Consider the following 13,958-nt stretch of genomic DNA (forward strand, 5'->3'; position numbering starts at 1 on the left):
ACATGATTATTAAGTTCAGAACATTTGAGGAATGCACCAGCTGGTGAAACAGAGAAATGTAATTTTAGAATATACTTTAAATATCCTACAAAGCACAGAACTATATTTGTTCTAAAGGTCTTTTTCCCTCTTAATATAGTTTGATTCAGATGAGTTTTTATAAAATATTCTGATAAGGAGTCTATTGTTTAGAATTGTTTAGAGGCTAATGAAATTATATCACTATATTATGATTCCATGCATATTATTAAAAACTAGTTATTAAGTTTCAGGCATGATACCATTTACATGAAGTGAATACTTCTGTATCTATGTACCAATATGCCCTCTAGAGCCCTTAAGTTCAATGAGCACAGAAACCACACCTATTTTGTCCCCCTTGAATTAGGAAGGTCATAAATTCTTTAAAAAATAAAAAGGTAAAATAGGGAAGCACTTTCTAAGCATAAAAGTATTAGAAGAAACCACAAGGCTCCAAGGGGCAACACTCAAAATGGTCATTAATGATTTCATGAACAATTTTCACTATGTAATAACTGAAATTTCTGTATGATAAGAAATTACAAACAGAAGTTGTTAATGTAATAATGTAATTTAACATAATAATGCTCCTGCTTGACATAATAATGTAAATATCAAATTTTTAAAATGTTTATCTTAAATGCTAATATTCCTATTAAATCAAGTAAGTAGTCAAAGTATCAATTAAAATCACAAGATGCCATTTTCTCCTACAAGAGGTTAAAGGAAAAACAACAACACTTGGCGCTATAGTGAACATCATGAAAACAATGTTCTCATATATTGTTAATGAAGAGTCTGAATTGGCCTGGCCTACATTTAATAATGTTTTTAAAGCACTCACATGCTTCATTTTCATTAAATCTATTTCAGGGACCCAGCAAAGGGAAAGTAATCAAAATGCAAAGATAGTCCATTCTAATAATAATAAAAAATTGGAAACAAACCAAATTTCCAATAATAAAAATTAGAAGCTGAAATACAGGTAACTAGGTAGCATTAGATTATATTTTTAAAATTAAATGGGAAATATTGACATAAACAACTAAAAGCAAGGGATAAAAGAGGAGATATTACATGACCACAGTTTTAGAACAAAAAATATATATGCATAGGGGAAGTTGTTATATTCATCTCATGGTTTGCAGTATCAGGGTGCTGTTTTTCCTTCATTATTCTTTTCTGTAGTTTTCAAGTTTCCTATAATGAGCACTTATTACTTTTCATGAAACTATAATTTTCAAGACAGAAATTAATTGGGTTTGGTGGATAAAAGGTTTGTGCCACTATCAAAACAATCTACTTGCATGTGCTGTGCTAGGCTTGGAACAAAGGAAATAAGAAATACTTACCTGACATAAATCTGTTTTTTAAGAGAACAAGTATGAATTCTTTTGGCAACTCTTTCAGCACTTATTATGCCCTACTATATGGTGAGTACTATGCCTAGTCAGATAATAATTGCTACTTTTGAGAAGTTCACACTCTAGTTGGGAGAAGGAATATAATCAGGTTATCATCATACTAATTGCAAAATTTTACATAATGGAGATATTATACAGAATACTGTGCTTCTATGCTTTTTAAGATAAGCATCTCCCTCAAGTCACGTACAGGCTTGTTTTATGATGTTTAAGTATTTATAAATAATAAGGACAAAGAAGTAGTCATGAGTAATTATGGAATGCTAAAATCTTCAAATACAATCATAGCTCCACCAATTTTTTTCTCACATTCTAAGAGGTACCGAGTTTGTTAATTTCAACACTGTTACTGAATAAATATGATAAATCTGTGGGTATATATGTATATATATTCTCCTAATAGAACTTTGATGAATATATTAACATTGCTAATAACAAAAGCAGTCGATAATTATTATTTATTGTACACTGTTCTAAACACTGTATTTGGAATAACTTCACTGACCTCATTAGAAAGGAATATTATCTTTCCAATTTTATGGAATAAAGAACCAATTATCAAGTGGAATTACAACAATTAAAACACAGCTTTTCCATACAAAATAAAACAGCCCTTTTGTCCCATTTAATGTTTTTTCCTTGATATAATAATGGCACCCTGATTTTCTAATTTTTTCCTAGAAAACCTGTACATCTTTTTGTTGTTAATGTATCTAAGTGCATTTAATCATGTGACCAAAATCACCTCCTCTCTAACACCTGACTTGTCTCCATAACACTTTGAACTATATAATTTCAATATTATGTTTCCACTGTAACTTTTCTTTAAAGATGTTGTATTATACTTTGAACTTGCTAAGGTCAATCGCAGCACATAATTCATCTCTGTAACTACGAATAGTAGTAGAAAAATAACTAGTGCTCACAAAAAGATTATTGAATTGAATTATACGAACCAGAAAAATCTTAACATGAAATTTCTAATGTGATCTCTGATAGCTACTACATAATACTATTACTGCAAGTGCTCTTATATTTTTATACTACTGATTTTTAATTGTTTTTATCATAATTCCCACTATTATGGTAATCTTGATTCCATTACTCAATTAGTTCCTCTACTAAACCACTCTGTTTTACATAAGCACATTACTTAGGATTCTATGTTGAAGATTTCAAGAAATCCAAATGAAATTAATCATTTTCTCTTACCGTTTGCCTCGTGGATAATGCCGTACATATTCTCCAACATCATGAGCAGCAACAGCTAAGACCTGTGGATCATCTGACACCTCCAGAAGTTTTGTCAAGATTCTGTAATAAATTTAATTCACAGAGATCAAATTCTATTTTTTTCTACAGAGCACAGGCATAATCTAACCTCTTCAAAGTAGATGTTTATAAACATAATCATATTCTTCTAAGGACTTCATTATTATGCATTAATTAGCAGTTTTTAAGCCTTTATACATATGTAACAGCTTAACTTGATTCACAACATATACCATGCTTGAGTCCCAAAATATCACAGGCTCCTTGTGCCTTTAAAGAAAGACAGAATATGAGTAAAATTATTTTAATATAAGACTATCAGTGGATCTTTGTTAATTATATTTGTTAAATAAATCACTTGTAAATCAGAGGGCCAATTGTTAGTTTTGGGACAGATTCTTCTCGGCTCTCTACAATCAAGATGTTAGACTGAGCACTAAGACACTCTCTCTTGCCCTATCTCTAATAAAAGACTGGGACTAAATCTAATTGCTAAAGCAACTGAATGTTTTCAAGAAGATGGCAGCCTAAATCCATCCTTTTGACTCTTTTGCTTATCTAATAGTTTCCCTCATGCAACCACACAGAGTAAAACTTCTGTAGGAGCCTCACAGGTATTCTGAAACTATGAACTAGGGATTGAAGCAGAGGGTGCAACCACCCAGCTGATGTACAGTCCTTGGGTGATGCTGCTCAGAATCCAAGGAGCTGGAGAAGGAATGCGTTCCTCCTATTCAAGAAGCACATCATATCTGTCAAACTGTTCAAGGGTCCAGAAATGTGAATGGGAAACTTCTCACCTCCTTCTACAAGCAGAGAATAACTATAATAACCAATCAGGGTAAGTAATGCTGAAATAGCTAGGTAGAACACTAACATAAAAACAACTGTTTTTTTAATATTCAGATATAGTCACTCAGAAGTAAAGACATAGAAACCTTAATTACCAAACTGAACTCAGTAGTGAATTGAAAAAAAAAAAATTTATTCAGCTCTCAGCTCAAATGTACCCTTTGGCTTAAGAGCTCCATCACTTTAAGAGAGGACTCTCTGTGATACTCTTCTCATACCTCATTTTGCTTCAGAGTACTAATTGCCACTCACCATTACATTCTCTATTTCCTTGATTGTTTAGTCTTTCCCAAATACAATGTAAGCTTAATGAAAATAAAGACTTTTATTTGCCAATGTATGTAACAACTGGAACCATACTGACTATTCAAAAGATGCTCCAACAAAAACTCATAAGAAAAACATAAATAAATAATTTAAGTATTAGATTGGTGATGCCAAATGGGAAAAATAATTTTGACAGCTCCTGACGGAATATAACATACACAGACCCAGAAATTCTATTTTTAGAACACTTCCTTACAGAAATGTTTTCACATTTCCACAAGGATGTATACGTACACCACCTTTAAAATGTCTACAACAGGGCTGGGGGTGTACCTCAGTGGCAGAGTACATGCCTAGCATGCACAAGGTCCTGATTAAATTCCCAGTACAAATAAAAGAGAGAGAGAGAGAGAGAGAGAGAGAGAGACTAAGTCATTTTAAGTGACTCCAAGTTGTAATATGTAAAAAAAGTAGCAAACTAACACTCTTAAACACCCTTAGTATGATGGCGAATGTAGAAAAATTCATCATCACTTATCAGCATTCATTATATTTACCCAGATGAAGTATGCCTAGGCCCCAAAAGAACACTGAAGAGTCTACCTTTGGTTCTGGTTCCCCCAGGAAGCAATCTGAGATGGAAGAGCAATGAAGAAAACTGTTCTCTTTAGCTGTATATGCCTTCAGGAGTGCTGGAATGACTTGGACCAAGTCTATTTGACATAATTTGGATTTCATAGATTTAACAATACACACATTAAAAAAGGTTATCTAATTTTATCAAGATGCTTAAGATGTTATTATCCCTTGGAATTGCTAATTATTTTAAAATATTTCATAAAAAAAATTGAAACCGCTGAGTGGTTCATTTGTATACAAACCATTCATTTACAAAATATGTCCTATTTCTTAAAATCTTAGTAGGAAACAAAACACAACTATCTTTGCTTTTATTATTTGCATTACAGCAACTACATGAGAGCAACCCTATATTTGTTCAAAATTTTTATCAATCTATGAAATTTGCTTACTTTGGTTTCTAGATAACATTTATTTGGCAATGTCTTCTAAGACTGAGGCCTAAGATCGCTGAATACCTTTCCCTGTCACATCTTAGCCTATCAGCTAGCTAAAATCTATTAACAGGAAGCACTGATAAAGACTCCTGTTGTCAATCAAGAAAACATTTCATCGTGAAGTAATTGCACACCTTCTATTTTCTGGATTAAATGGGAAATTTGTATTTCCAAGCTATAAAGAAGAAAGGAATGACCACTTATTATACATATTATGCATGTTTCAAACTGTAAATATGTTCTCCGTAACACCCATAAATGATGAAAGTCAGAGAAGTTAGTTAATATGCCTTTCAACATTTCAAATCTTGAAATGATGTTGAAAAAGGTGAAACTGAAATCTTAATTATTATCTGCCAACTGTCCAGCCACACACACACAGCACAACTACACCCTGATAGCAATTCCTTCAACTCCAGCATATGAAAACAAAAAGATGAAATAAGACATACATTCAATTTTCCATATATTTATGTTTTGAACACTTCAAATAATGCATGTCTTTTATAACAGGACAATTTACAAGTTATCCTAAAGTTAAGTTAAATTCAACTGAAAACATTTAATGTCAATATATTTTAATAAAATATGGCTTTAGGAAATTATAAGCAAATTGTGTTAAAAGTTCTTAAGCATAACATAATACTTGTTCTGAATACCTCAAACTGGAGGGAAGTCAGCAGATTATAGCTCAAGTCAAATTTAGTTGCCATCTCCCTTTATAATAAAGTTTTACTGAAACAAAGCCATGCTCATAGTTTACTTATTATTCATAGCTGCTTTGTCACCATAATGGAAAAGTTAAATAGTTGAGACAGGGAGTAAATGATTCAACAAGTATAAAATATATAACATCTGGGTCTCTATAGAAAAAAAAAGTGTGTCAATCCCTGTCTTAAATCATCTTCCATGTGGCTGAACTCCTTATACCTGAAATATGATGTAAAACCAACAGCAATGGTACCTCCTGGACACTTGGAATCACAGGCCCTCCTCTAAAACATACTGAGTTAGAATTTACATTTGAACATGATCCCATTAATATTTGAAAACAGTCTTAGACTCAAAGAACACTAGAATTAGAAGGAATCACAGAAACTTTTTAGTCAAATCTACCAAACACAGAAATTATTTTAATGGGGATGGGGATGTGTCTCAGTGGTATAGTGCTCACCTAGCAGGTGTGAGGCACTGGGTTCAATCTTTAGTACCACATATAAATAAACAAAATAAAGCTATTAAAAAAGGGTTTAGTTTAAAAAAAAAAAAAGAAATGATTTTATTTGGGGGGTCATTTAGTCCAGTGAATAGATTCAGCAACAATGAAAGCACCTTCCTACTATCCGTAAGTCTGTTAAGTGTGATTTCTATTTCTAATATTTAAATCATTGATAGAAATGTTCAAAATAGGTTATAAAAAATACTCTTTGGATAAGTAAAAAGAGTTCCCTCCCAAGTCATCTCTGAGTGCAGTTTGTAAGTCAACAATAGATTCATCAATCATAATCTAAACTTCTATCACTTTAACTACAAGCTGTGATTCTGTCAAATATTCCAATGGCACCCAGAGAGCAACATACCACAGCTTTGTAGTTAAAACAAACATGACTTACAACTCTGATGTTTGTTAGAAAGGCTATCTTAAAGTGTCTATATATAAATTCAAAATCAAATTTAAGCTATTCTTCTGATTGATCACTCAACAAATTTGCTCTGCTCTCTTTCACAATGTTTCCCTGTTTTATAAACTTGTTTGCTCTTTGGCTTTGCTTTTAACTATCATCTCCATGGTTTTTGATATTTCAGGATATTTTCTAATTCAAAACACATACCTATTTCAAAACTATAACATAAAAGCTCCAAGATATTTTCTGAATACCACTGTACTCAAAGGTGACAGAGGAAAAAACAAACATATCACATACTTGCTAATTCTGAAATTACCCAAAAATAGGTCATAGCCTGACATAAGTGTGGTTCTCCACAGATAAAAAGGTCAGCCCTCACAGTGCTTTTAAAATAGCAGCATTAAGTAATGACTGCATCTGAATCTATCTTATCAGATAGTTTAAAGAACAGCACTAGTATACCCTTCCCTTCAATCATCCTATGCAACTAATTTTCAGGAATATGATGAACAATGATTTCAAACATCATCATCATGGAAACAAAAGAAACGACATACCACTGTTTCTGGTTATTCAGAAAAATCAAAAAGGATCATACAAAGGTAAAAAAGAACGATATGATGGAGTAATAAGAATTAAAACCTAATGCCAGGAAACAGGATGTGCACTTCAAAGGCTCTTATTATGTGTATTATACCTAGAAATAAGGTCTAAACAAGAGATACATACATGCCTAAATATATTTCATCAAATACATATACTTACCTTTTCTCTTTCTGTCTCAGACTACACTGTTCAATATGGCAGCCACTAATCATGTATGGCTATATAGGCAAGTGATCTACCACTGAGCTACATCCCAGTCCTACATGTAGCTATTTAAAGTTAAATTGATAAAAAAATAAATTCTAAAATTAGGGGTTTTTGGTGATACCAGCAACATATCAAGTACTCTTTGGCCATAAACTACTGTACTGAATAGTACAAATATAAACTATTGCTATTATTACAGAAAAGTTTCATGGAAACTGAAGTACAAAGTGAAAAATTATAAAAGCCATCTGTAAGAACATCAAAAAAACCAAATGCACTGAAATAAATATAATGAAATATAATCAATACCATAACATTATCTGAAAGTAATCCTACATAAACAAAGGAATGTGCCATGTTCATGGACTGAAGGACTATAGCAAGTTTTTTTAATATCAGTTCCTTCTAGAATGAACTACTGATTTCATCTGAGTCAAAATCTCATTACGACCATTTACTTGACAAGTTGATTCTAAAATACATATGGAAACATAAAAGGCAAAATCCAAGACACCTTGGAAAAACAACAAATTTGGAACACTCATATAATGACTCACTATAAAGCATGACAATTAATGTAGTACTGGAGTAAGAACAGATAGATAATGGAATAAAATAAAGAATTCAGAAAGACATTTGCATAATAGAGATTCTAGACAAAGCAATTAGGCAAGAAACAGAAATATATTCAGATTGGAAAGTAACAAGTAAAACTCTCTATTTGCAAATGTCATAATCTTATATTAGAAAATGCAAAAGAATCCAATTAAAAAGCTTTTGAAATTAACAAAAAGAGTTCCAAAAGACTGAAAAATATGAGATCAACCCATAAAAATCAAATATATTTCTTTAAACTTGCAGCAAGTAATTGAAAATGAAATTAAGGAAAGTTCCATTTGTACTAGCATTAAAAGAAAAAAATATTTAGAATAAATTTAACAAAAGAAATGTAAAACTTGCACTCTAAAAATTTAAAGAATGGTCAAAAGAAACATGATCTAAAAGACCAGGAAAACTCTTATTTAGAATCTATGTATTAAATATCATTACGAGTTATTTATAGCTTCAACATAATCTCTGCTAGAGTTGCAACTGGCTTATTTATGGAATTTAACAAGGGGATTCTAAAATTCTTAAGAAATGGCAAGGGACCAAAAACAGGCAAAACTATCTAAGAAAAATAATAGACTGCTAGTATCCCATTCAACATACAAAGTGCATGGAGGTCAAGACCCCTTCCTCACAACTAAAAAGCTTGAAAATGAACTCTTCTTAAATTCATCAGAGAACTGAGGTATATATAAGTGTACACTATTACCATGTAAGCTCGAGAGAGGTAAACACAGAGAATCAGAGCTTACTGAGAGCAGAAGTTACTGCTGGCAGGAATATTTCAAGTATAACTGACTAACTGCTGAAGATCGATTGACGACTAGCTTTGAAAGCGGAAAAAAAGTCCTCCTAGAGGCCCAACTTCAGGGGGAGGGGAGTCACAGCACTTGGGCTAATCTAAAACTATCTGTATCTATTAAAGAAATTCAAGAATGAATCTTACAAAACAGAAAACAATGGCCCAGTTTCAGAAGTGAACTCTGTCAAACATTTAAAGAGAAAATGACACCAATTTTCTACAAAATCTTCCAAAAAACAGAAGCAGAAGGAATACTTTTTAAATCATTCTATAAGACAAACATTACCATAATCCCAAAATCAGATAAATAATCATAAGAAAGATAAATTACAGAGCACTATTTATCATTAGCAGATGCAAAAAAAAAAAAAAAAAAAAAAAAAAAAAAAAAGCCCTCAACAAATACTAACAAATCAAATCAAACAGTATAAAAAGAATTATGCATCATGACTAAGCAGGACTGATTCCAAGCATGCAAACATGATTCGATATTTGAGAATCAATTAAAATAATTCATCCTATCAACAGGCTAAAGAAGAAAAATTACATATCATCAATAGGTACAAAACATCATTTGACAAACTTCAAAATCCAGGCGTGATAAAGAGAAAATTCTCAGTAAACTAAGAATAAAAGGACTTTGCTAACTTGATAGAGATGATGTGCAAAAAAATCTACAACTAAATCATACTGAATGGTGAGACACTAGATGCTTTCATCACTCATATTTGCTATCATATTGGAAGTACAGCTAGTGTAATAATAAGCCAAAAAGGGAACTACAGCAAAGATACAGCATATAGAGTTAACACTTAACAGTTTTCCTATACACCATCAATGAACAATTAGAATTTGAAGTTAAAAATACAGCACCATTTGTTAGCACCCTCCAAAAATGAAATACTTAGGTATAAATCCAACAAAATATTTAAAAGATCTACATGAGGAAAACGAATGAAAGAAATTGAAGAAAATCTAAATAAATGGAGATTCCATGTTCCTAAGCAGCAAGATACAATAATGTGAAAATGTCAATTCTTCCCAACTGGATCTATAGACTCGATGTAATTCCAATAAAAATTATTTTGTGGATTTTGACAAATTAAATCTTGTTTCTATTTGTTTAGTTAGGGAAAGACAAAAGACTCAGAAAGGTCAGTACAATAATGAAGAACAACAAAATCATAGGACTGACCCTACCAATTTCAAGACTTACTCTAAAGTTACAATAGTCAAAGACAGTGTGGTATTTTTTTTAAATTTATTTTTATTGTAAACAAATGGGGTACATCTTCTTTCTCTGTTTGTACATGAAATAGAGGCATACCATTTGTGTTATCATACATTTACATAGGGTAATGGTGTCTGATTCATTCTGTTATGTTTTCCTCCCCCCACCCCTCCCACACCTCTTTTCCCTCTATACAGTACCTCCTTCCTTCATTCTTGCCCCCCTCCCACCTCCCATTATGTATCATCATCTGCTTATCAGTGAGATCATTCATCCTTTGGTTGAAATTGGCTTATCTCACTTAACATGATATTCTCCAATATCATCCATTTGCCTGCAAATGCCGTAATTTTATTATTCTTTATGGCTGAGTAATATTCCATTGTGTGTGTGTGTGTGTGTGTATGTATATATATATATATATATATATATCACAGTTTCTTTATCCATTCATCAACTGAGGGGCATCTAGGTTTATTCCACAATCTGGCTATTGTGAAGTGAACAGCTAAGAACATTGATGTGGCTGTATCACTGTAGTATGCTGATTTTAAGTCCTTTGGGTATAGGCCAAGGAGTGGGATAGCTGGGTAAATGGTGGTTCCATTCCAAGTTCTCTGAGGAATCTCCACACTACTTTCCAGAGTGGCTGCACCAATTGCAACCCCACCAGCAATGTATGAGTGTACCTTTTTCCCCACATCCTCGCCAACACCTATTATTGTTGCTTGTATTCTTGATAATCGCCATTGGTAACTGGGGTGAGACTGAATCTAGGGTAGTTTTGCACTTCTCTTATTACTAGATGTTGAACATTTTTTCATCTGTTGATAGTTTGCAGATCTTCTGTGAAGTGTCTGTTCATTTCCTTAGCCCATTTGTTGATTGGGTTATTTGTATTCTTGGTGTAGAGTTTTTGAGTTCTTTATATATTCTGGAGATTAGTGCTCTATCTGAAGTGAACTGCTTTAATAGTGTCCCAGAGACAGAAATATGCTGTATCTTTGTTCTCGTTTACCTCTAAGAATTTTTCCCCCCGATGTCTTCTGTTAGCCATTCATCATTCAATAGCATATTATTTAATCTCCAGGTGTTGGAGTAGTTTCTGTTTCTTATTCTGTCATTTATTTCTAATTTTAATCCATTATGATCTGATAGAATACAAGGTAGTATCTCTACTTGTATTTGCTAACAGTAGCTTTCTGGCATAATATATGGTCTATTTTAGAGAAGGATCCATGTGCTGCTGAGAAGAAAGTATATTCGCTCTTTGTTGGATGGTATATTCTATAAATGTCCATTAAGTCTAAATTATTGTGTTATTAAGATCTATGGTTTCTTTGTTCAATTTTTGTTTGGAAGATCTGTCCAGTGGGGAGAGAGGTGTGTTAAAGTCACCTAGTATTATCGTATTGTGGTCCATTTGATACCTGGAATTGAGAAGGATTTGTTTGACGTACATGGATGAGCCACTGTTTGGGGCATAGATATTTATGATTGTTATGTCTTGCTGATTTATGCTTCCCTAAAGCAGTATGAAATGTCCTTCTTTATCCCTTCTAACTTTGGCTTGAAGTTCACATTATCTGATATGAGGATGGATACTCTGGCTTTTTTGCTGAGTCCATGTGCATGGTATGTTTTTCCCATCCCTTCACCTTTAGTCTGTGGGTATCTCTTTCTATGAGATGAGTCTCTTGCAGGCAGCATATTGTTGGATCTTTCTTTTTAATCCAATTTGCCAGTCTATGTCTTTTGATTGATGAGTTCAGGCCATTAACATTCAGGGTTATTATTGAAATATGATTTGTATTCCCAGTCTTTTGGCTCATTTTTGTTTTTTGACACAACTTGGTTTCTCTTTTATTTGGCTGTTCCTTTAGGGTAGTTCCTCCCTTTGCTGATTTACATCATTGTTTTTCATCTCTTCCTTATGGAATATTTCGCTGAGAATGTTCTGTAATGCTGGCTTTCTTTATCTAAATTCTTTTAGCTTTTGTTTAGCATGGAAGGATTTTATTTCGTCGTCAAATCTGAAGATAAGCTTTGCTGGGTATAAGATTCTTGGTTGGCATTGTTGTCTTTCAGAGCTTGAAAGATGATGTTCTGGCCCTTCTAGCTTTTAGGGTCTGGGTTAAAAAATCTGCTGATATCCATATTGGTTTCCCCCTGAATGTAATTTGATTCTTTTCTCTCGTAGTCTTTAAAATTCCATCTTTATTTCGTATGTTAGGTATTTTCATTATAGTGTGCCTTGGTGTGGGTCTGTTGGAATTTTGTGTATTTGGAGACCTATAAGCCTCTTGTACTTGGTTTTACATATCATTCTTCAGATTTGGGAAATTTTCTGATATTATTTCATTGAATAGATTGTTCATTCCTTTGGTTTGTTTCTCTAAGCCTTCCTCAATCCCAATAATTCTTAAATATGGCCTTTTCATAATATCCCATAATTCTTGTAGATTGTGTTCATGAATTCTTACCATCTTCTCTGTTTGGTCAACTTTGTTTTCAAGATTAAATAGTTTGCCTTCAATGTGTGAGGTTCTGTCTTCCAGGTGTTCTATCCTATTGGTTTTGCTTTCTGTGGAGTTTTTAATTTGCTTTATTGTTTCCTTCATTTCAAGGATTTCTGTTTGATTTTTTTTCAGGATCTCTAACTTTTTTATTGAAATGATCTTTTGCTTCCTGCATTTGCTCTTTAACTGTTGATCGATGCAATCAACCAAAGCCTGCATTTGCTCTTTCATCTCATCATTTGCTTCTCTGATCATTTTAATTATGTACATTCTGAACTCCCTTTCTGACATTTCTTCTGCCATGCTGTCATTGGATTTTTTTGATGTAGCATCTAGGTTTGTTTGGGACATTTTCTTCCCTTGTTTCTCATATTGCTCAGCTATCTACCCTTCTAGTAGTGAAACTCTGAGATATTGCAGATTTCCTCTATTGACCTATAGTGTCCCTGTAGATTTCCAATAACTCATCTCCTAGCCTTCAGTAGCCTGAAATCTTGGAGGAACTTGATAATGCAGTGCTCCACAAGGAAGCTGCCCCTCTAGGGGTGGTGGCCTTCAGGTGGGGTATATTCCCTGCTAGTGGGCAGAGGCGCCTCCACATTGTTAACGATGGTCAGTCAAAAAGAGGACTACACTGCAGGCTGGGGCATGGCTGGTCTGGGCCTGTGTCTCTGGTTCTACCACCTTGGTGGGAAAACCTCGCCCAGCAGGGAAGACTCACCCAATGGGGAAGTCTCACTGAGCAGCTCTCCACCAAGAAGTTTCCTTCACTCCAGAACTACCACCTGGGCTGGGCAGCCCTCCTGTGCGATGTTCCCTGGGGTCTGGAACTACCTCCTGAGCCAGGGAGCCTCACCCTGCTAAGCCATGGCCAATATCATTCTAAATGGTGAAAAACTGAAAGCATTTTCCCCTAAAAACTGGAAAAAGGCAGGGATGCCCTCTTTCACCACTTCTATTCAACATTGTCCTTGAAACTCTAGCCAGAGCAATTAGACAGACCAAAGAAATTAAAGGGATACAAATAGGAAAAGAACTCAAACTATCCCTATTTGCTGATGACATGATTATATATTTAGAGGAACTGGGAAATTCCACCAGAAAACTTTTAGAATTCATAAGTGAATTCAGTAAAGTAGTGGGATATAAGATCAATGCTCATAAGTCTAATGCATTTTTATACATAAGTGATGAATCCTCAGAAAGAGAAGTTAGGATAACTACCCCATTCACAATAGCCTCAAAAAAAAAAAAAAATACTTGGGAATCAATGTGACAGTGTAGTATTAAAAGTGAATACATAACTAGATCACTGGAACAGAAGAGAAAGTTCAGAAATGGACCCACACAAATATAGTCAACTGATATTGATGAAGAAGCAGGTTCAAGTCAATACAGCAAAGTCAAGTCTTTTCAAAACCTATAGAAATGTACAATACAAAAA

General features: G+C 33.5%; 1 protein-coding gene across 3 annotated transcripts in view; it reads right to left on the reverse strand.

Moving 5' to 3' along the window:
• The window catches only part of ATP6V1H (ATPase H+ transporting V1 subunit H), a 117,441-nt gene that overhangs the window by 33,646 nt on the left and 69,837 nt on the right, over positions 1-13,958 (reverse strand). For all 3 annotated transcript variants that reach the window (XM_079136751.1, XM_079136749.1, XM_079136750.1), the window contains one exon: positions 2,658-2,759. In XM_079136751.1, the coding sequence (XP_078992877.1) occupies positions 2,658-2,759 (102 nt within the window). The remainder of the gene's footprint in view (positions 1-2,657; positions 2,760-13,958) is intronic.

The sequence above is a fragment of the Sciurus vulgaris genome (assembly GCF_902686455.1).
Source record: "Sciurus vulgaris genome assembly, chromosome: 1".
Classification (NCBI taxonomy): Eukaryota; Metazoa; Chordata; class Mammalia; order Rodentia; family Sciuridae; genus Sciurus; species Sciurus vulgaris.